The following is a 21,628-nucleotide window of genomic DNA, read 5'->3' on the forward strand; positions in this document are numbered from 1 at the left end:
CAGATCTACAAGCTCATAGCGCGCCACCGAGTGGCGCGCTATGAGCTTGTAGGTCTGCTATTTTTGAAAAATCGAAAGAACGACTGACATTTTTATAGAATCTGATCTCAGGTCAGAATGGGGTTAATCAGACCAGTGTGTGTCCAGTGGAAACCTCGTGTGAATCTGATCTCGGGTCAGAACTAACGTGGAGACGTGTCTGTGATTATTCCTTGGCAGAATAAATCGTTGTTTCCATAGAGAGTTCCCGGGGTCCGTCTGTCCATTCAACACAACGCAGAGAGAGAGAGAGAGAGAGAGAGAGAGAGAGAGAGAGAGAGAGAGAGAGACTACAGACTTACACACAGGGCGCTCTACTCTACATATAGGTATGTGCCACGTATACGTACTGCACACATAAATGTGTGGAATAATGTATTTCCTGTTGTGAAGCCTGTGGCAGGGCAACTGGGTTGAACTGAGTTCGACGCGTGCAGTGATTAAAACCCATTCTGACCTGAGATCAGATTCATACGAGGTTTCCACGGGACACACACTGGGTCTGATTAACCCATTCTGACCTGAGATCAGATTCTAAAAAAAATGTCAGTTGTTCTTCGATTTTTCAAAAAATAGCAGACCTACAAGCTCGTAGCGCGCCACTCGGTGGCGCGATATGAGCTTGTAGATCTGCTATTTTTCAATAGCTAAAGCATGACATGATGCTAACACCAAAATGGGTGCCCGGTCTGTCAGGAACACCTCTGTATTTGGACCCGTATGCAGAAATCCAGGCAACAACGACTTGCACTCAAGCACTTTTATTTGTAACTTAGAAACCCTCCCAGGGCATACAAAACATACAGTCCCACTCTTGGGAAACACAGGGTTATAATAGAGCAACCTAACCAATAACACAGAGTCCCTAATATACCTCCATGCTCATTAACAAAAGTCTCTTCAGCTTAGAAGCACAGGTGGACACAGTCTCACAATCAGCCAGGGGAAGGGAGGCAACAGAGGGGCAAGGTAGGAACGGCGGACCGGGCGGCGGTGAGTCCTTGACGACTGGAAGCAGGCTGCCGAGTGCGGACCCCCCTCAGTCAAGACACGGAGGACGAGGCGAGGGCCGCCACTCCCGAACGAAGACCCCAGCAGCCTGTCAGCATCTTGTCATCGCCAACCCCAGGGGGGGGGGGGGGGGGAAACACTAGACAGCACGCAGCACACAAACCACGTCAGCAACAACATACTCGGGAACCCATCCAAACTCACACACACCAGTCCCACAGTCAGAAGGGGGGAAAACACACAGTAGTGAGAGACTGCACCACAAGGCAGAACAAAAACTCAAAAAATAAAGAGATCATCTACAACTGGGCTAAACCCTCTCTCTCTTAGGGCAAGCAGCAAAAAAATGACCAATTTGGGCACAAAACAAACAAAGTTTATCCTTCATTCTCCTCTCTTTCTCACCGGGAGACAGCTTGAAGCTCCCCAGCTGCATCGGTTCACTGGGCGCAGACGATTCAGCCGCTGACGTCATCAGAGCATCTCGGGGGTCCTCGGTAACACTCGGCGTCTCCCGGCGTCGTTCAGCAGGCCACGGTGGACGATACCAGTCTCTCTCTCTCCCGCGTTCATGGATGCGATTGTCCACTTGGATAGCCAGCGATACCAAAGAGTCCAGGCCCTCTTGCAACTCCCGAGACACCAGCTCGTCCTTTACAGCATCAGAGAGTCCCGAAAGAAATGTCGGAATCAATGCCGCCTCCGTCCAGGCGCTCTCTGCTGCTAACACACGGAACTCGATAGCGTAGTCAGCCACACTGTTGCGCCCTTGCTGTAGATTAAGCAGTCGTGTAGCCGCGTCTCTGCCACGAACTCGTCGGTCGAATATCCTCTTCATTTCCTCGACGAACAGCTCATAATCACCGCACAGAGGGGACTGTCTCTCAATCAAGGCGTTAGCCCAGGCAAGGGCTTGGCCCGATAACAATGTGATCATGTAGGCTACCTTGGCACCATCCGTAGTGAAAGCAGATGGCTGTAGAAGAAAAACCAAGGAGCACTGAGTCAGAAACCCACGGCAATCCGCTCCCCCATTAAACCTCTCTGGGTGCGGGACGCGCGGCTCTGTGGGTGTTACGATGGGGGGGGGGCCCGCCGCGGCCTGTCCAACCTGGAGCCCACGGGGAGGGGGGGGAGGGGGGGGAGCGACGGTGAGGTTTTGAACAGCGGCGACAAGCTGAGCGAGGCGATCATTCATCTCACCCAGAATGTTCTCATGTTGGCCCAAAAGCTGTCCTTGTAGCGCCACCGCGCCTTGCAACTGAGTGAATTCCGCTGGGTCCATCGTATGGCTCTATTATACTGTCAGGAACACCTCTGTATTTGGACCCGTATGCAGAAATCCAGGCAACAACGACTTGCACTCAAGCACTTTTATTTGTAACTTAGAAACCCTCCCAGGGCATACAAAACATACAGTCCCACTCTTGGGAAACACAGGGTTATAATAGAGCAACCTAACCAATAACACAGAGTCCCTAATATACCTCCATGCTCATTAACAAAAGTCTCTTCAGCTTAGAAGCACAGGTGGACACAGTCTCACAATCAGCCAGGGGAAGGGAGGCAACAGAGGGGCAAGGTAGGAACGGCGGTCCAGGCATGGTACGTCCTAGGACAGGACGTGACACGGTCAGAATGGATTAACCCTAACACTTCTACTTGCAAAAAATTGATTTCAACTTTCCTACTACTTTGTACTACTAGGACTAAGACTAAAACATATGTTAAAAAAAATAAAAAAATAAAGTTTGATGAAAAATTTATAAAAATTATATAATAATTATATAATAATATAATAAATCAATAATTCACATTTTGGGGATGTCTTTCACAATAATGAATAAAACATGTTCTAGACATTCTAATGATCACAAAAAAACATATATTACAATTATTTTACCTACTTTTATTAGGGTAAAGGTCAAAAGTCTTAGGTTAAAAAATGTTCAGAATCGCACAGAGTCCAGACATTTTTTATCTGTGTGAATTTCAGCCTCTGTGGGCGGTATTTATATGCAAATATCATGACCAATGGCATTGCAATGAACATCGCTGATGACGTTTAGGTGAAAAAAGAACAGAAATAAATAATAATAATTTAGTAATTAAATAAAATAAAATTCTTGCTAAAAAGCAACGCTGGGTCTTAGAGGGTTAATTCAATGTCCAGAGAGTTGTGCTACTTTCGGATATGTCAATCCATTTATTTTGATATCAGCAGTAGTATTCAAACGTAAATAAACGTTGTGTAAACTATTAAACAAACAAACGACTGAACCCTATCGACCACGCACGGTGGAAAACTGTGTCGTCGTCTTCCCCTGTCGCGCCCGAGTGCCATCACAGTGACTGACAGGTAATGAGGGTTTCCATGACAACCACCCACCATTCTGACTGACTGGTTGCCATGACGTCATCGTAAAGAAGGACACGTTAACTTCATCATTAATTAGTTTAACTTCATCATTAATTAGTTTAAATAAACATAACAAAATAAACAAAGAGCATTTTGGCTCCGACACCTGTCTTGAATGAGTATTGGTTTAGACCCAAAACCCTAACCCTAACCATATGAGTGATAATAATGATAATAATAATACAACTTTATTTGTATACCTTTCATGACATGAAATGCAGCTCAAATTGCTTTACAGAGCAATGGAGAATAAAAGAAAAGCAAGGCAACGACATTAAAAAAACAAGCGGTAATGCAATACAGTGAGGACATGAATAACAAAAAAATAAAAGATCAATTAAAAGCAATGTTGACTGATAACAGGGTAGGGCATGGGTGGGGCCTTAATTTCTGGGCTTTTTGAGTATTGAAAGACAATTAAATCATACTGGGTGATAACAAGGGGATATTAGTTAAACTATGGTTCAATATTCAACCCTGACATGTAGTGTACGGATAATATATTGTTTTGTGTAGTTGAAGATTACAGTTTGATCATCGGAGCTGTGGCATTAACATTATCAGGCAGCAGCTGAGGTCTCCGAGAATTCACAATATATCCCCTGCCGTTGAAAAGAACCTTTCACTAGAAAGGAGGCAGTTATACTTTTAAATCTTGTTTAAAAAAAAAATCTGTCTAATGACGATGTAAATGGTAAATGGTAAAATGGTGCATTTATATAGCGCCTTTATCCAAGGCGCTTTACAGAGATTGTGCATTACATTCACCCCATTCATACACCGATGGAAACCATGCAAGGCACCAACCAGCACATCGGGAGCAATTAGGGGTTCAGTGTCTTGCTCAAGGACACTTCGACAGTAACTCAGGGGGAGCCCGGGTTCGAACTGGCAACCTTACGGTTACCATCCAGGCACTCTACCCCTGAGCCACCGCCGCCCCCAGGTGGACGGGTTTCTGAACTGCCCAAAGCCCTCCTTTGAGACACGGACTGAGTAGAAAAAAACGTTGTGGTATTTTTACTATTAGTGAGGACCAATTATATGAAGATAGGTTGAAAAGTGGTGAAGTGGTCCTTTAAACTCTGTGAATTCTGGCACCAATGTGAATGGGTGAATGTAATGCATAATCTATGTAAAGGTGTGTGAATGTGTGTGTATGAATGGGTGAACATAATGCACAATCTATATGTAAAGGTGTGTGAATGGGTGTGTGAATGGGTGAACGTAATGCACAATCTATGTAAAGGTGTGTGTGAATGGGTGAATGTAATGCACAATCTATATGTAAAGGTGTGTGAATGTGTGAATGTAATGCACAATCTATATGTAAAGGTGTGTGAATGGGTGAATGTAATGCACAATCTATATGTAAAGGTGTGTGAATGGGTGAATGTAATGCACAATGTAAAAGCGCCTTGGATAAAAGCACTATATCAATGCACCATTTACCGTCCGTCTGTCTGCGTCTCTGAGTGACTCTGAGGAACCGGTTTCGTGTCAGCAGCTCAGAGGCAACAACAACAACAACAACACAAAGTGATATGACAGGTTTTACCGTCTCTAAACCTAGAATCACGGCCATGATCACACCGGTTACATAATTACATTTTCCATCACTTTTCACATATATTTTTCTCTTTGTTTGTTAGCTTCTTCCTGATGATTTTATTATTTGAAGATCTGGATCCACAGAAAAATGGCTAATTCAAAAAAGAAAAAAGAAAGAAAATGCTGTGCTGGATTTTGCTTCTATAGAGCTGTCTTACCACAGGATTGTAGTCAACGAGAAACAATTTTTTAATTATTAATTTGTAATCAACTGAGCAACGGAGCGATATGTCTCGCCAGTTCACTGTGAATAATGCTTTATGTACACTAATGTACTCTGGAGACTATGTTTTCCTCCTTAATGGAGAATTCCATACTAGAAGGCTTTCTTACCTTTCTTTGTAGTTGTTACGTCCCCAAAAAAGAGGTCCATGTGTTATTTTGTGCAAAAGCTCCTTATTGGCTATTTCCCCTACCATAAGCCCTAAATGAATTGCATTGAATTGAATGGGAATTGAATGGGGCTATGGGGTGTTGTGCTAATTTGCTTATTTCCATCGCTCAAAATTATAATTTCTTTGTATATATCCTCTCTTCATAATGTAAATTATATCCCAAGCGGCACAGTTTACTACTTATTTCGATGGAAATAAACGAATTAGCACAACACCCCATAGCCCCATTCAATTCCCATTCAATTCAATGCAATTCATTGAGGGCTTATGGTAGGGGAAATAGCCAATAAGGAGTTTTTGCACAAAAAAAAACACCTGGACCTCTTTGGTGGGGACGTAACGACTACAAAGAAAGGTAAGAAAGATAAGAAAGCATTCTAGCATGGAATTCTCCTTTAATGCCTTTCTACGAGCCAATGGCTTGCAGCCTCTTCTACTCTTGCTTTGAATTGAGTGTTTAAAATATCTGTGTTGATATTCAATCATACTTTTATTTTAATTGTAATGCTTTTGTTATTCTCTTTTCTATATTGCTCGGCAAAGTACTTTGCAGTAATATAATAATTATAATATGCCTTTTGGCCTAATTCATTCATTGGCCAATATTCAAAGCCAGCTATACTGTATATTTGCAATGCAACCCGTTGTACTGTTAACTGTGTAATACTAATAACATGTTGATAATAACATGATGAAGTCCTTGAATTAGTTTATACATGCAGAGCTTGCTTGGGAGTTTTGAATAGTCTTTTAATGTTATTTTCCCATACAGGTAATCAGGTGCTGCATGGTGAAAACCTGATGATCCTGACTGTCACAGCAGATCCTGGTTGGCTAGAGGTATTGTAGCAACTGCCACACAAGTTAAAGATGATTTATTTTAATAGCAACATTTAAAAGTACATGTTCTATTATTTAATATTTCTAATTAACGCCATCTGTCAAGGGTAAGGTCCTATAAATTCTGTGCTGTCTATTGTGTGATTTTGTTATTATTTGGGGGGTTTTAAACACTATGTTTATGATTTGATATATTTTGAGTGACATGGGTCTGGAGTTGGACTGACGCCCATAAAGTAGGCGGAGGTTACCGGCCTGTCAGGTAGACGGGGAGAGACAGCCAAACAAACAGGGAGTCTACGAGGGACCTGGACACGTTTGTTCTCTAAACATCTCTACTAAAGAAAGCTATAGCTACACGAACGATAACGCTCACGGTGGGGAGAGGCGCGAGACGTTCTGCAACCGGTGAGATCGTTCGTCTTTTATTTATTTATTTCAACGTCCCGCGAGGATCCGAGGGTTTTCTTCCTCTTCGTTTGGAGTAGCCTATACCTGGATTACGTTCGCTACGGGGATGGATTAAGTTATTTTTATCACCTTTACTTTACTTTACTTTGGAGGGAGTTTAACGGTCGGGAAGGAACTCTTGGAGAAACAGACTTTGTTGGGAAACATCCACGGAACTATACTAAACAATAAGGGAGCGCGTGCGTGTGTGCGCGAGACACGGACATTGGTTTCATTCATTCATTCATTTCATTCAACTCTGTTGTATATTGATTCCTTGTTTTGAACCGTAGATAAAAGGTTGACGTGAGCTTTGCTTCTGACTGTGTTTTCTGCTGCTTATTTAGGTATCTTCTTTGCATTCCACTTTATCAGTTGTATCTTAAGAAGAGATCATTCACAACCCGTGATTTAAATAATTCGTAGCAGTGATAGTAATATCTGACCGTTACAGTATAGAACACAAGTATTTACTCTATTTACAATTGTTTTACAAGGTATTTAAGCAATAAGTATAAGTCTGTCATGACTCATGTACAACAAACTACACAAATTAAATCTAATGCCTTCCCATACATGCTCCTATTGTCACAATTAAAAGCGGCATTTGGCAAACACTCCCTCGTTGGTATAGCAACTTCAGAACAAGCTTCAACTCATGGAGAACTTAAATTACACAGAGTATTTAAGTAAGGCCCAGATTCAGAGTTCACAACATGTAGGCTATAGTGCGTATTATGTTTTACCAACAGGGTGAATGAACTAACACAGGTGTATTTATTTTCTCCTGATCAGCGTGAGCAATGGACCCAGGGGGCAGTGGAGCAATGGACCCAGGGGGCAATGCAATCCAACAGCTGGCAGCTCTGGGACGACCCTTCAGTCTTGGCATGCTCTATGACTGTCGACGAGACTCGCTTGTCCCAGGTAACGCTTTAAATGTAGACTACTTTCACCATTTTTACATTAATATGTTGAATGGGTGCTCCCAGTGAGAATTCAAACCACAAAGCTTAACAGTAATAGTCATGTATTGACTTCACAAGATTGGGATTGACACTAAAGTCTCAAAAGCACTTGCCCGTCAAGAAAATACACAACCTTACCCCTTATCCTAGCTCTGTTCCATAGCCTTCCGCTTCGCAGAAGGCTATGTGATTTACCGGTTTGAATCTCAAATCAAAATCAGAGCAGCCTCTCCTCTTTAGTGGAAATCTCACGAACGTTTGACCTACTCACCAATACAAACACGGGTTGTGTCAATAGAAAGCCTACTTTCCTTAGTGGAAGCACTCTGAGCCCCCCACCGTATAAACGGTACTTTTTGGCCAAAAGGGGATTTTGTTTCCACCGAAAAAAAAAAAAAAATAGTTACTCCGCTGCGCCCTCTACTGATATTGCCCAGAGAACTGCCTCATAGAGAATATTTTTCCTCCGGTGGAAAAAAATCCCTTTCTGGCCAAAACTACAGAACTACCCTTATCCCTAAACCTTTTTGCCATTTTTTACTATTTTAAAACATTTAAAAGTTGTTCAACTAGCCAATCTATATAGACGTGCACGTTCTTAGCTTGTATAGGCTATTTGTACTATTTTAAAATGTTTTAAAATAGTAAAAAATGGCAAAAAGGTTTAGGGATAAGGGCTAAGGGGCGTGAAGTTTTACTAAAATAAATTTGAACTAATTACTACTGGAATTATACGGTAGCTACAATTCAATATTATATGGCAGCCATCCCAGGATCAGTGAGAAACCATCAACACGTTTTCATTATATTATTGATGAATTCCAAAGCTGTGTACCAAGTTTAATGTCTTCATCAAACATCAATATTAGTGACAGGCACATAACTGAGCTAATTTATCAATTTCAGGCTATACACTGTGGAATAATGAAGATCTGGGAAAGAATATCAGAAAAAGACCCCAGCGCAACACTGAATTTGAGATTGTTGCATCTGAATCGATTGACGACAAAAGTTCATCACTAAATGTTGAAGCGTCCTTGAAAGCAAGTTTCTTGAGTGGAATGGTAGAGGTTGGGGGCTCTGCCAAATATCTCAATGATAGTAAGACTACACAAAATCAGGCGAGAGTAACATTCAAATACAAAGCTACCACAATGTTTGAAGAATTGTCAATGGATCATCTTGGAAGAGGCAATGTGCACCATCCACAAGTTTTTGACTCAGGCATAGCAACACATGTTGTAACTGGTGTCCTTTATGGGGCACAAGCCTTCTTTGTATTTGACCGTGAAGTGTCTGATAATGAGAATCGTCAAGAAATCGAAGGCCACTTGAAGGCAGAAATCAATAAGATCCCCTGCATGCCAATAGGAGGTGAAGCTTCTCTACAAATGAAAGACACAAAGGTTGATAAGTTCTCCTGTAAGTTCCATGGAGACTTTACTCTTAAAACCACCCCAGTGTCTTTTAAAGATGCAATACAAGTCTACCAAAGTCTTCCACAATTGTTGGGAACAGATGGAGAGAATGCTGTACCAGTGAAGGTCTGGCTGATGCCTTTGAAGCATTTAGATCCGAAAGCTGCTCAGCTGGTCCGTGAGATTAGCATTGGATTAGTGAACGAAGCTCAAAGTGTCCTGGAGTACATCGCTGAACTGAAACTGAGGTGCAACGATGCACTGAAGAGCACTGTCGCAAAACAGTTCCCACAGATCAGCAAGAAGCTGGGGGCTTTTAACAATCTGTGTAATGAGTTCAAGCTAGACTTTCAGAAGACCTTGGCAAGGAAACTCCCTTTACTCAGAGCAGGTGGGGAAGAGGAAAGTGTGCTTGCAGAGATCCTGAAAAGAAGACACTCATCTCCTTTCAACAACAAAGACCTGAGTGAGTGGATGCGTTGCAAAAAGAGAGAAATAAACATCATAGGCTCCCTCACTAACATGATGAAACACACAAAGGTTGTCTCAAGTGAGGATGAAATTGACAATATAATCCTCAATTCAGAAACCAAGCAAGCGGTATGCTTTGCTTTCACCTCACTGCAAACGGCGGAACCATATCTGTCAGCTTTATCAAGCTATCTAAGAGAAGCACCCAAACAAGTGAAAACCGACGATACTGCACTGCATCCCCGAGATGTAGAAGACGAACAATGGTACTTCTCAAGAGAGCTATATGAGAAACTGAGGCAGAAAGCAAAGCTTTTCATTGATTTTGCGGAAGCCAACAAGGACTGGAAAAATATACAGTTCCTTGTGACAGCTACAGCAAATGAGAGTCAAAAGGGTGCAAGTGTCTACCTGTATGAGGATGGATTTCTGGCCAATGAGAACTTCGAGCCACCTTCGAAGCCTGACACAGCTGTAGCGAGTGACATAAACCACAACAACGTCACACTCAAGGTGTGCGCACCGAGATTTGGAGCAGAGGACACCAGCCACTACTGTATTGAGTACCGTGGCACTGGACAAGATATCTGGCAACAGCAGACTGCAGCCAAAGCTGATGAAGTCACAGTGTCAAATTTGACTCCTAACACGGAGTACATGTTCAGATACCGAGCAGTGGGTCCAGTTGGCAGAGGGCCAGCATATGAAGTCAGTGGCTCCATGAACACTTTACCCACAAGTCCACCTGAAAAACTTCAAGTTGAAGCATTCTCAGATCAACTCTCAGTGAAATGGGAGCGACCGACGGAGCGCGGAGACGGCGTGAACGTGGAGAGGTACATTGTGGAGTACTCACAAGTATCCACTGGAATGAAACATGATCAACTGCAGTGGAACAAAGTGGCGTCAAATGCTGAAAATGCCATCATTACCCGGCTAGAAGCGCTGACAGATTATGTAGTCAGAGTCAGATGTGACTGTGGCGTAGCTGGCAGAAGCAAGGAAAGCATTCCGGTCACTGTCCAGACAACAAAAGCTGCAACTGTATCTCTGTCTGAATTTGCCAGACGTAATTGCGAACTCATCAATCCGGGGCCACCCAAAGTTTACAAGCTACCTCTGAAAATGAATGAAACGCACATTGATGGATGCAGGAGCTACAGTGTTGGCGAGGTAAGCACAAGGCGAAACCGCACGATCATGCTGCTTGGAGCAACTGGGGCAGGGAAGACCACCCTCATCAATGGGATGGTCAACTACATCCTCGGCATAAACTGGAATGATGATTACCGATTTCAATTGACCGACGAGGGACCAGGCGACCAAGCTGAAAGCCAAACATCTCAGGTCACTGCATACAAACTGAACCACCAAGAGGGTTTTAGAGTCCCTTATACGCTCACCATCGTTGACACACCAGTGACACCAGGCTTTGGTGATACTCAAAGAATAACAAGAAGAATCACAGAGAAGATCCGGAACCTTTTCGGTTCGGACGTTGGTGTCACTGAGATTGACATAGTGTGTTTCGTTACCCAGGCCTCTCTTGCAAGACTGACACTCATACAGAAGTACAAGTTTGACTCCGTGCTCTCCATTTTTGGTAAAGATATTGCAAAGCACATTCGGATGCTGGTGACGGCCAGCAGCCCCCAGTTCTGGAGGCGATAAACGCGTCCAATGTCCCATGTCCCAAAACAGATGCAGGGTCGCCCATTCACTTCAAATTCAACTCCTCTGCTCTGTTTGCAGACAACAGTTCCCCCGGGAAAAGGGACTGTGGTGAAGATGAAGACTCTGACGATGAAAACTTTGAACAAATGTTTTGGAACATGGGCATGAAGAGCTTGAAACGTTTCTTTGCCGCTTTAGACAAAATGGAAACCAACAGTTTGCAGCAAACAAAGGAGGTTCTTAAAGAACGCCAAAGGCTTGAGACGGCCATCAATCAAATCAGGATGACGAAGCGTCAGACGAATCACGTCTTCGAATCTGTGATGAGGCCACGTTCAAGGATGGAAGTTAAACGGCTAGAGGAAGAGTTTAAAGACCTCCATGACCAGATGGTGCCCGTCGTGCAGGAGGCAGCTGCATGTTTGGCCAGACTGAGTGAGATCGCTTTGAGGCCCAATCCACTTTTTGCCCCTGGATACATAGACCTGCTCATCGAGGGGGAGAGGTCTGAAGCCAAGGAGGGCGAGAGACGAATTTGGTCTTTGGAGGAAATGAAACAACAGGCGGAGATCATAGCCAAGGTCGAGAATGATGGTTCTCAGTTCTTATTGGATGAACTGACACGAATGAGACGGACAGTACACGAGTTCACTCTGTGAATCCTCCCCTCCCCTCCACCACTCTCCTCTCCTCATGTGCTTACTGCCCCGTGTGAGCGCATAGGTGCATTGAATTTTCCCCTTGCAAATAATGATGAAGCACATTAAAATGGCAATATAATGTTTTTTTTCCCCCTTTACAATAATGAAAAGGCAGAAATGCCTAATAAAATAATATATGCTAAAAAAAAAAGAAAGAAGAAAATAAATTGCTATAAGCCACTGCCTGGCTGGCTGGCTGGGTATGAGCATGAAAACAGCATGGTTGTTTTTCACCACCTGTGCGCAACCTAACACACACACAAACACACACACACACACACAAACACACACACGCACATTATTAACTGTATATATGATGATTTTGTGTGTGACAGTACAGTACAGTAGAGGGTACAGTAGAGGGACCGGCACACAGTAACTCTGTAATTTCTCAACCGTTTCGGACACGGGGCGGCTCGCCGGAACCGGCCCGGCCCCCTGGGCGCGTTCCTAGGGGTCACTTCACACGGGTGTAATTTATTTTACTGTACCGAAACCGAACCGAAACCGTGGCCCCCATACCGAGGTTCGAACCGAACCGAGGTCCAACTGAACCGTTGCACCCCTAGAAGGCGGTTTTAGCTGCGGTTGCCATGGGTGGATTTGGACACAGAAACACAGAAGAGACGAAATAAGTCGGGCATTAAATTCACTCCTCGACTACCAGTAATACGACGACATGAAACCCAAAGGTCTCCATCTTGGGCATGTCAAAATAGGCAAAACGTTTGGAAGAAGCAACAGATCTACAAGCCTAGAACGTGGTGATGCATTGTGATTTAATTTGATGTAGACATACGTATAGATTATATTGCTATATTCATATTGTGATGATTTTTTTTCTCTCCTCAAACACAGTTTTCTTTGGTGGACTGTATGCATTAATCAAACAAATGATGTTTGCCTGAATTACTATAGTCCCATTTGTTAAAACTTGAGTGTACTATAGGCCTACTGTCTTTCTAATGAAATACGTTGTAAATTGTCATGACTTTCATCAAGATGTCCTGCTGTGGTACTAGTGGAAAGAATGGAAAACACTATACACATTATAATTGTAAATGTGATCCATTCTTTAAGATAGATACTTGCAAAGTGGGCAAATTAACATCTTATGTATAGTGTTCAACTTCAGTGAGACATATATATGTACAGGTATATGGAATGATATTTGTTGTTAAACGAGATTTGGGTTTGATTATTTTTTTGTTTATTTTTTTTGTGTTTCTTCGGTGCCGGTGACGAGGGGGAGTTTGCTCCCCATCCGTCCGCGCTGGCAGTGATGCTATGCTGGAGGTGGTGGTGAGTACGGTGTGTGCGTGCACGAGGCAGAGAAGGTTATAGTTAGGGCCAGGGTGGTTTAGAGCAGTGGTTCCCAAACTTTTTCACGTCAAGGACCCCCACAATTGACATTAATTAGCCCGTGGAGGCGCACACCCCCATTTGAAAATATACGCAAAGGACCCCCATAAGAGAATTTACAGCTCCAGCAGTGAGTTTGACATGCATTAGTCTACGGACCCCCCCCCCCCCCCCCCCATTTAATGGCATTTCTATCTCTTGGACCCTCAAATTTAATTTAACTCGGAGTGTAGAAATGGAACCAAATGGTTCCATTTGCACACTTATGAGTTACAGACCCATAAGGGTCCGATTGGTTCCTAACTATCATTTCCCTGGGGACCCCCTGAAACTCCCTCAAGGACCCCCTAGGGGTCCCCCGGGGGCTTAATTATTTTCCCTAGGATAGAAAAGGGAAAGAGCGCTCGTTTTACCACGCCGGCTACTCGCCCCGCCCTACTACTAGTAGTCAAGGAAAGCGCCACCCGCGCGGGCGGAACCTCACCTTCTAATATAAACATAAACCCCATTCTGCCAGCTGCCTCGCTAGCCTAGTGGACTACTCCGCCGACTTGTAATAATACTTCGCTGGTTCGCGCCCCACTGCCGCCACAAGTTTTACAACCGCAGACTTTTTAATAGTTTTTGGATTAAGGTTGCATTAAAAAAACTGGATTAAGGTTGGTGAAGGATGCGTTGCTCCCCTGCTTGCGGTTATGTTTAGGTTAGGGTTAGGGTTATGGTTAGAGTTAGGGTTAGGGTTAGAGTTAGAGTTAGGGTTAGGGTTAGGGTTAGACTTAGGGTTAGGGTTAGGGTTAGGGTTAGAGTTAGGGTTAGGGTTAGGGTTAGAGTTAGAGTTAGGGTTAGGGTTAGAGTACTAGTAGGCATAAACACTTGTGTGCGGTCCAAAACACAACCCAGCGCTTCCTACTCCACTGACAACCAATCACAGAGCTCCTTCCCTTTTCTATCCTAGGGAAAACAATCTCGCCCCCCGGGGGACCCCACTTCGGGAACCACTGGTTTAGAGGCTATCATCAGAGCTATAAGTGGCCGTGCTAGGACGAAGAAGCGCTTAACGCCGTTTGTTGTTTTGATGTATTTTTTTCTTTTTATTGAATATCTTTTTCTGTAAGTTTGTTGTTTTTGGTTTGTTGTTTTGTGGTGCGTCGGACGCCGGGACGCCCACTGGGCATCACGTGCCCGGTTGGCGGAGCTGCATGTGGGCGCACTGAAGACTAGCGTTGAGTTGTTAGTCAGTCACAGACTAGCGTTGAGTTGTTAGTCAGTCACAGACTAGCGTTGAGTTGTTAGTCAGTCACAGACTAGCGTTGAGTTCTTAGTCAGTCACAGACTAGCGTTGAGTTGTTAGTCAGTCACAGACTAGCGTTGAGTTCTTAGTCAGTCACAGACTAGCGTTGAGTTCTTAGTCAGTCACAGACTAGCGTTGAGTTGTTAGTCAGTCACAGACTAGCGTTGAGTTGTTAGTCAGTCACAGACTAGCGTTGAGTTGTTAGTCAGTCACAGACTCAGACTAGCGTTGAGTTGTTAGTCAGTCACAGACTAGCGTTGAGTTGTTAGTCAGTCTCAGACTCTCTCAGAGAACAACTTGAGATAGTTAGAAACGGGGCGGCTCTCTTTGAAAACACTATAGACTAGATACTTCTCTGTGTTGTGCACGTACGTGTGCACGTGCTCACTACTACCGAGCTGGCTGCATGGGGAGATAATTAACAATAATTGTTTGACAATGTTTTGAAAATGGAGCCAGTATTTTAAAAGGCCTCTTTGGTTAGGCCACTTGTGCTGCCTCCCTCTCTCTCTCTCTCTCTCAGCCTGTTCTCTGTCCATTTTACATTAAAAAGTCGCTTAATTTCTGCCTTACTTTAAGAGTATGCCTACATTGAAAAATGGAATTTTATATGTAATGTAATTGTTTTCATAATAAATCATTTTGTCATTATTGTACATCATTTTGTTGCAACCCATTTTTACATTGCCAGATAAGATGAATGTATAGCCTAACCCATTAGTGACCATTAATCAAGCATTGTATTGCTTTGCTGTTTCTAGAAAATAACTATTTGGATTAGAAGTTATACCTACTGTAGTTCAGTGGAAGCAAATGCACCTGTGTACCCACTGGCCACTGATCCTCCATATCTTCTTGACTTCTTTTTAATTCCTTCCATTGTGCCAGTGTGTGTGTGTGTGTGTGTGTGTGTGTGTGTGTGTGTGTCTACCTTTTGTTGCAAATCTGATCCAGTTTTTCAACCAGAGAGAGAGAAACACTGCACCCTACTGGTGGGCCTGGGAATATCAGCACGTGTGGTTTTTCCCTCCTGGAATTAAAACACAGACAGACAGTTAAAACAGATGTTATGATGACATGGTATTTATTGCATACTGTGGGGGTATGCATTCCTGATTTGTATTGTTCCCAACTTGCATCGTTCCCAAGTAGGCCGGTGCCTGATCGGCACTGGTCTTAGTAAACCATAACTTATATACATGTATATTTATATACTACACAATATCCAATCTGAGAACCCATCGTTAAAAAAATCCTTTGTTTGACTAGTCAGTCTGTTTTGATTGATTGATTGAAATATGTATTAACAGTTTGCAGAATTACAGTACATTTCAAGCACAAACTCAATACAAAGACTGTTAACTGTGAGTGGACGACCCAATTAAGCATTACACTTGTTTACAACAGGGTCCACATTGTTCAAGTAATCTGTCCCTGACTAAAACATCAGTTGAATGTATACTTGGTATAATATTCGCCTATACATGCACATTTCAAATGTACAGCTATAATGCCAGTGCCCTGGAAGCCAACTTTGTACTGTTTAATAGTATAACATATTGCTGATGGAAGTGTTAATGAATTAACGTCAAGTGGTCAAGCAGTAACAAGGTAATGCTACTCCTGATGTCATATAGCCTTCACATGTTACAGTAGGCAAGGGCATCCAATTACAAACACAACCGTAAGTTAAAATATGGAGACAGCAACGATTTACTAAGAAACAAACCAGTGATGGGAGATCAATCGGTGAACACATCGGTATCGGCCGATTCTAGTTATTTTCTGATTAATCCGATTAATCAATCGAACAGATTAATACACATCCGTCCGATTGTCTTTACAGATAAACAATGTATCACAATATTATAAATAAGGTATTAAAGTTTAATCTGACTTGCCTAAGCCTGCAGTGCAGATACCTTGTTACATACTGTACATGCATTTTTCAGAATGGACAAAATTATTACAATTGAAATATCGGTTATCGGTCATAACAGCAATTAATTTTGTATGATATCAATATGATATCGGTCATAATGTCTCTAAAACAAACGTTGAAATGTAATCTGAGAAGCAGAACTAGTAGCAGATAAACTAAATGTAATCTGAGAAGCAGAACTAGCAGCAGATAAACTAAGCGAAAACAAAGCAGCCAGTATAAGTATCCCAGGGTGAGATTCCCACTGTCAGATACCTGCCTCGTTTTCCTTTATTTAACAGAGACGATACAAAAAACAATGCATCTATCTAGTTATAAAACAATGCATCTATCTAGTTATAAAACAATGCATCTATCTAGTTATAAAACAATGCATCTATCTAGTTATAAAACAATGCATCTATCTAGTTATAAAATCATGAAACCGTTGCATTGTAAGCTATATATGGGGTTCATAGCCGAGGCTAATGGTTAGGCCTTTCTATACAAATATCTAACTATACTAAAAACAATCGTTTACAAAAAATAAACTAATCTAACATGCAAAAGCAATAACATTCCCAAAATACAGTCGACAATCGACATGTTACCTCTGGCCCGACTTCAACAGATTTTTATTTCAGTTGGTAGGGCATTCCACAGGTGTGTCCCTTTTACTGCAACTGTCCTTCACCCACTTCGCCCTGTAGACTGTCCTTCACCCACTTCACCCTGTAGACTGTCCTTCACCCACTTCACCCTGTAGACTGTCCTTCACCCACTTCACCCTGTAGACTGTCCTTCACCCACTTCACCCTGTAGACTGTCCTTCACCCACTACACCCTGTAGACTGTCCTTCACCCACTTCACCCTGTAGACTGTCCTTCACCCTGTAGACTGTCCTTCACCCTGTAGACTGTCCTTCACCCTGTAGACTGTCCTTCACCCTGTAGACTGTCCTTCACCCTGTAGACTGTCCTTCACCCACTACACCCTGTAGACTGTCCTTCACCCTGTAGACTGTCCTTCACCCACTTCACCCTGTAGACTGTCCTTCACCCACTACACCCTGTAGACTGTCCTTCACCCACTTCACCCTGTAGACTGTCCTTCACCCACTACACCCTGTAGACTGTCCTTCACCCACTTCACCCTGTAGACTGTCCTTCACCCACTACACCCTGTAGACTGTCCTTCACCCACTTCACCCTGTAGACTGTCCTTCACCCACTTCACCCTGTAGACTGTCCTTCACCCACTTCACCCTGTAGACTGTCCTTCACCCACTACACCCTGTAGACTGTCCTTCACCCACTTCACCCTGTAGACTGTCCTTCACCCACTTCACCCTGTAGACTGTCCTTCACCCACTTCACCCTGTAGACTGTCCTTCAACCACTTCACCCTGTAGACTGTCCTTCACCCACTTCACCCTGTAGACTGTCCTTCACCCTGTAGACTGTCCTTCACCCACTTCACCCTGTAGACTGTCCTTCACCCACTTCACCCTGTAGACTGTCCTTCACCCACTTCACCCTGTAGACTGTCCTTCACCCACTTCACCCTGTAGACTGCCATGTCCTGCATGCAGGTCACAACTTGGTGGAGTGGCTGAGAATGACTTCTCAACCACTCTTTCAGTTGTACAGCCCGCTCCTCTGTTATGGTAGACTCTGTAAAAAGAACAAAATGTTGTCAGTCACTAAAAGATGGATGTTTTGCTTAATCAGTCATCCCTATCAGCAATATCGTGTGTTAAAATAGTTCTAAAACAACTATAAATGCTATTGTGTGGTGTCTGGTCATACAAGCTACTGTAGTTGCAAAATTCCTCACATTCACTACAATCAGGCTCTAATAATATGTTCTGTCTGTGACAGTGTTCCCTAAACGTGCGCATGTTACGTTTTGGGAAAACTTAAGCAAGCAAATGTGCCACATTGTTGGAACTTCCTTCTATTTTTCCGTTTAGTAATGACCTGGTATGACCGCTGTTCGAATAGGACCATCCTCGGGTGCTGGTTGTGGTGCTCGGCCAGTCACCCTGAGCGCTGACCTCAGCTTCTTCCTGGTGTTACGCAGCCTTTCCTCCAGGTACCCAGTGGCTGGACGGCCGTTCCGCGCTGGGGTGTACCATATGACCTGCCAAGAAATAAAAATGTTTGATGAATAGAGATTTGGCACATTTAGATTTTTTGACAGAATGGCCTTGAATTAGAACAGGGTTTTGCTGCACATCTGTCTGTCCCAAGAGGCCAATTATTGTCCCAGCTTCCAAGGGCATGACAGCAGTGGAAATCACACATCACAGTAGCTTTTCTGGAAGGAGTGAGCTGTATTGTGTCCGTTAAATGATTTAGCATTTTAAGCTCAATGTATGCTTCTCAACGGTCCGTTCCTGAGAACTGCAGACCTACAGGCTGACCGCATGTTGTGAGCTTGAAGTTTTCAGTATCAGCGACACATCACAGCAGAGAATATATTGGGCTTAATACTAGGGGTGTCACCAAAATGTATAATACATTGAAAAGAAAAAAGAAAAGGTTAAACACGAAAAAAGAAAAAAAACTCACGCTGCCACTGCTTGATGAGTCTTTTAAGCAGGGAAATGCCTGAATTAGGCTAGCTGCCATAGACTGTTTGGTCTCCGTCGTAGGACTGTAAAACAGAAATAGCACAACTATTCATCATATCAAGTAGTTCCAGTGCGTTGATTTCATGTAACTAATCATTTTTAGCTTGCACTGGTGGCTCTTAAAGAGATACTCCATGGTAGCTGATCTGAGCATGGTTAGCAACTAGCAAATATATCCCCACTAAGTCATATTTTAGCTCTCAGGTAAAGTTGATGATCATACATCATTCAATTTGCCATTTAACCACTAAAACCCCAGCATTGGTATGATTGGTGTGATCCCTATTAAACATAAAGATAATTTAAATCTGTTGAAGTACTTCTCTCCAAACTTCTCTAGAAGGTGAGACACCAAAATCCGGACAAGGGCACATCTCTGGGATGTGGTGATGATGTGTGTCTCGTCAAGGTCCCTCACAATCGGCTGACCGTCTGGGAACCTTGTAAGAACCTGACGGACATCCTTAGAAAATTGCAAGAAGACACAAAATTGCCATTATTACCATTATTTCAAACTTTTGTCTTGATTACAATTAATGCAGTGTGTCAATGTGTTGTGAGCTTGTTGAGCACCATTTTCTTTTTCATGCAAAGCAGCCAAATTTATGAGGCTTAAAGGGTATTAAAGCAGAACTTACAAACGTAGGAATTATATGTATTGTCTGAATCAGCCTGAGGGGTTGGTGTTCAGGTGGAGCCAGGGGTTCAACCGTTCAGGTGGGGTTAGGGCATCAGGTGCGGCCGATACCTCCATGGGGGTATATATGTTGATATGTTAACCAACATATAAGCCAGTCAAAATACTATTTACAGTCAATTAAATTAAATTAAATTCAAAGGGCTTTATTGGCATGAGAAAACATACGTTTACATTGCCAAAGCAGAACGAACAATACAACAATACAGCAATACAATCAAAACAAAAATTATGTACATTAAAGGTCACACGCACAACTACACACACACACCCGGTGGCAGTTAGGTGATTCTAAAAATGTCTGTAGCGCAACGAAATGTATAAACTGTCATCCTCTACATCCTCTCTGTACGACTTGGCTGCATGGAGGGGATGGTGATCAAGCAGACATCTTACATCTACCGCTACCAACACCTGAGTGGGAATGACACTGTAGGCATATAAATGCCTATCAAACCACTGTGTATCCCACTTCTTTACAACAGGTTTTATTGTTGGTGTGGGTGACGTTTGCTCCAGTAGTAGAACTGATTCTATGAGACCAAATTGAGGCTCTCCATCTGGATCAGGAATACAGTCATGCCTGCTCTATAGTCAATTCCCTTAAATGTAACCCAGGCTGGCACATACACTTCACTGCAAAGGGGAATACCTTCTAGCCCACTTTGGATCCTGTCATTAATGTTGACCAGACCACATCATTAAACCACAGCCCCAATTGCCCGGCTTTCCACTCGGACCCAGGAAGCCCTGGGCCCCCAACGGGGTGCCAGGCCCGACAGCCAGCTAAACCCACGACCCGGCTCTCCATCCGAACCCGGGTACCTTTTGCACGGCTCTCCACTCGGACCCAGGAAGCCCTGGGCCCCCACCGGGGTGCCAGGCCCGACAGCCAGCTAAACCTCTCAGATCTCTCTCAGATCCTCCGGAATCAATCAATGAACCCATTCTGACCTGAGATCAGATTAAAAAGAATGTCAGTCGTTCTTCGATTCTTCAAAAATAGCAGACCTACAAGCTCGTAGCGCGCCACCCGCGCTATGAGCTTGTAGATCTGCTATTTTTCAATAGCTAAAGCATAACATGATGCCAACACCAAAATGGGTTCCCGTTCAGAATGGGTTAAGTTTTATTTCAATTGTCTTTGAACAGTACGTACGGTGCACAATGAGACATTATTATTATTAGATAGACACACAGAGCATTGTTTTCAATATTATAATGTACTCCGGTGGCTCTGAAGAATGCTCATGGCAAAGACATTAGTATATTAATATGAAACATTTACAAAATCTTTCCCAAAAAAAGAATATATATATATTTTTTTTAACTTTTAGAAAATATATCTTCAAACTCATTGTGATCTTGAAGCCCATTTCAAAATCGCTGACATATATAGGATTAAAGTGGCTATTTTTATATATTTTTGCGGTATTGGCCTTTATTTTATATTTCTTATAGAGAGACAGACAGTAGGCTGACAGGAAATGGGGGAGAGAGATGGGGGGGGGGGGTGACATGCAGTATAAAAGCAGACCTACAAGCTCATAGCGCGCCACCGAGTGGCGCGCTACGAGCTTGTAGGTCTGCTATTTTTGGAAAAATCGAAGAACGACTGACATAGAAACATAGCTTTTTCAGAAAACTGTCGGGATGTAGAAGAACATTTATATAATCTGATCTCAGGTCAGAATGGATTAACCCACTTTGCAAAGCTATTAATA

The 21,628-nt window shown here is 43.1% G+C and overlaps 1 protein-coding gene across 1 annotated transcript; it reads left to right on the plus strand.

Moving 5' to 3' along the window:
* Positions 1-7,568: 7,568 nt before the first annotated feature.
* On the plus strand, positions 7,569-11,955 carry LOC310875933 (stonustoxin subunit alpha-like; the record flags this gene model as incomplete). The annotated part of the gene is made up of 3 exons (XM_083789367.1): positions 7,569-7,692; positions 8,640-10,458; positions 11,232-11,955. 3 exons carry the CDS (start codon positions 7,569-7,571, stop codon positions 11,953-11,955), a joined length of 2,667 nt encoding a protein of 888 aa, XP_083645493.1.
* Positions 11,956-21,628: the final 9,673 nt, after the last annotated feature.

This window comes from Protomyctophum parallelum, assembly GCF_964188405.1.
Source record: "Protomyctophum parallelum genome assembly, chromosome: 18".
Lineage (NCBI taxonomy): Eukaryota > Metazoa > Chordata > Actinopteri > Myctophiformes > Myctophidae > Protomyctophum > Protomyctophum parallelum.